This window comes from Nerophis ophidion, linkage group LG16 (genome assembly GCF_033978795.1).
Source record: "Nerophis ophidion isolate RoL-2023_Sa linkage group LG16, RoL_Noph_v1.0, whole genome shotgun sequence".
Taxonomy (NCBI): Eukaryota; Metazoa; Chordata; class Actinopteri; order Syngnathiformes; family Syngnathidae; genus Nerophis; species Nerophis ophidion.
In genome coordinates, this window is record NC_084626.1 from 47,574,866 (window position 1) to 47,578,115 (window position 3,250).

The 3,250-nt window shown below is 36.6% G+C and overlaps 1 protein-coding gene across 1 annotated transcript in view; it reads left to right on the forward strand.

Moving 5' to 3' along the window:
• The window catches only part of ube2j2 (ubiquitin-conjugating enzyme E2, J2 (UBC6 homolog, yeast)), a 17,432-nt gene continuing 14,182 nt past the window's right edge, over nucleotides 1–3,250 (forward strand). The window contains exons 1-2 of the mRNA XM_061875365.1: nucleotides 1–164; nucleotides 2,237–2,367. Coding sequence (XP_061731349.1) covers nucleotides 2,237–2,367 — 131 coding nt within the window. The 5' untranslated portion in view covers nucleotides 1–164. The remainder of the gene's footprint in view (nucleotides 165–2,236; nucleotides 2,368–3,250) is intronic.

Genomic DNA, 3,250 nt, shown 5'->3' on the forward strand with positions numbered 1-3,250 from the left:
GCCGCCAGAGAATAAAGAAGAAGAAAAAACCCGGAAGCCAGTTGGTCAGGCTGCAAACCTTAGCTCGCTGTCATCGTCTGTAGTTTGTGTTCTGAGCGCAGAAAGTACAATCTGCGTCATCACATCCACACACAGTGCACTTTCTTACCGGGCTCTCTGGAGAGGTATGTCAGCACCACACCACATTGTTAGTCACGTTGGCGGGCAACTTTACCCCGTAACACTGCGGCTGCTAGCATTAGCTCGCTAAAAGTAGCACTCACTGCTAACAAGTCTTTACTAATGTTTACTAGGCTTTACTGGCCTATGTCAGCTAACTACTCTTTACTAATATGTACTAGTCTTTACTGGCCTATGTCGGCTAACTAGTCTTTACTAATATTTATTAGTCTTTACTGGCCAATGTCAGCTAACTAGTCTTTACTAATATTTATTAGTCTTTACTGGCCAATGTCACCTAACTACTCTTTACTAATATTTACTAGTCTTTACTGGCCTATGTCAGCTAACAAGTCTTTACTAATATTTACTAGTCTTTACTGGCCTATGTCAGCTAACTACTCTTTACTAATATTTACTAGTCTTTACTGGCCTATGTCAGCTAACTAGTTTTTACTAATATTTACTAGTCTTTACTGGCCTATGTCAGCTAACTACTCTTTATTAATATTTACTAGTCTTTACTGGCCTATGTCAGCTAACTACTCTTTACTAATATTTACTAGTCTTTACTGGCCTATGTCAGCTAACTACTCTTTACTAATATTTACTAGTCTTTACTGGCCTATGTCAGCTAACAAGTCTTTACTAATATTTACTAGTCTTTACTGGCCTATGTCAGCTAACTACTCTTTACTAATATTTACTAGTCTTTACTGGCCTATGTCAGCTAACAAGTCTTTACTAATATTTGCTAGGCTTTACTGGCCTATGTCAGCTAACTACTCTTTACTAATATTTACTAGTCTTTACTGGCCTATGTCAGCTAACAAGTCTTTACTAATATTTGCTAGGCTTTACTGGCCTATGTCAGCTAACTAGTCTTTACTCATATTTATTAGTCTTTACTGGCCTATGTCAGCTAACTAGTCTTTACTAATATTTATTAGTCTTTACTGGCCTATGTCAGCTAACTAGTCTTTACTAATATTTATTAGTCTTTACTGGCCTATGTCAGCTAGCTAGTCGTAAATAGTCATTACTGGCCTATGTCAGCTAACTAGTCTTTACTACTATTTACTAGTCTTTACTGGCCCATGTCAGCTAACTACTCTTTACTAATATTTACTAGTCTTTACTGGCCTATGTCAGCTAACTAGTTGCGAATAGTCATTACTGGCCTATGTCAGCTAACTAGTCTTTACTAATATTTACTAGACTTTTCTAACTAGTCTTTACTAGTCATTACTGGTCCATGTCAGCTAACTAGTCTTTATTAGTCATTACGCGTGCGTCCGTCCGTCCCGGCAAAATTTTTTTTAAACCAATGCGGCCCCCGTGTCAAAGTTTGGGCACACCTGGTATAGAGTGAAGTGCTCCACAATGTGAGGTATCTTATTGTTTATATTAATGTGACCTGTAATAGGGCTGGGTGCTATTACAAATTATACCCGTATATTTTAGAAAGAGGTATGTATTTGAGACATTACCGCCATACTTCAACTCAGACACTCTTTATGTTATCTTAATGTTTTGACGAAGTAATCACATTTTTTGTCTTGCCGATTCCGTTTTTCCCAGGTTTTTGCTCTCAAAAGTATTGCCAACATTATTGCCAGAGTCCGTTTGACTCGAACCTCGGTGACACTCCACATCACTCGGTGCAAGACAGCAGCGTGGCCGGTTTGCAATTTACGTGATTTATTCGAATCAACAACGTGCGAGAGATGGATCCACTTGAAAATGACGGAGAAGGGGAAACTGCATTAAAAAAAAAAAAATGTTCCCAATGATTAAAAAATGTGGCTTTTTTGCAATCTTCACAGTGTACAGTAACATTACAAATGTGACAGAAAATGGTAGCATAGCATCAAAACATTGAAAGATATTACTCCAATGCCGAGCACAAATTTGATTTGAATAATTGGTGTAAAAACCGCAGCTTCAGCGATCACCTGATTGTGTTTTTGCAAATCGGGCTTCGTTCAGAAAACGATAAGATCTTTCAGCCCGTACTACAGTTACTGTAATTCACAGAAAAAGGATTCTTCCTCATGCACCTCCTTTATATCCACAGATGAACAACAGCGGGAACAAGAGAGCTCCAACCACAGCCACTCAGCGACTTAAGCAGGATTACCTCAGGATAAAGAAAGACCCTGTGCCTTACATCTGTGCTGAGCCTCTCCCCTCAAACATCCTCGAATGGTACGCTCTTCATCCATGTCTTTTGGACCTCAACTTTAAATTTCAATCTCATATTTACGGGCTGCTGTAAAAGGCTTAAAAAGATGGTTGCAGACAAAGAAGTTAGTGTTGTAAGTCTGCACTCTCATAGTCAAGCTGTCTTAATTAATCACCTCCTTCCCTCTAGATAGTAGATTACATTAGATAGTACTTTATTTATTTATTTATTTATTATTTATTTTACTCTATTTCCTCCTTTAGAAAAGAAAATGGTACTACTCACCTCAGTTCATAGATCCTGTTGTTCACACATGAAACATTAAAGAGTTAACTGCTAAGCACTTTTGGAAATGGGGACAACTGCACTTGTAAATGTAAAAAGGCCTCAGAGCGGCAGTCTTTAGCTGCCATTCACATGTTGTCAAAGCTCCGTCTTAGTCATGATCTTACGTAATATAGTCAAGGTGTCTTTAAGGCATAATATTTTGTCCTGCTGAAACTACAACTGTAACAAAATAAACATTTCATATCAGTTATCATGATCAAATCATTGAAATAGTTTAAACAAGTTTATTACAAAATAAATAGACCCACAATGTACGTTCTTGGCAGGGGAAACATTGGTAACACTATCGTAAGTACACACTATCAAACTTTAATAACGCAATAGTATAAACTGAATTCATTATTTATAAAGCACATTTCCAGCATTAATACTCATTAGTATGCAATTTGTATACAGTATAAATAAAACTGTTTTAATAAGGTAATTTATAAAATGTTTAATGGTCACATTTTTATACTTTCTAAATGATTGAGTCAGTATTTATACATTATATTTAGGTATTTTCAACTGTTTGTTAGATCATTTAGAAAGTGTATGTAAATAAGACTTAATAATCTC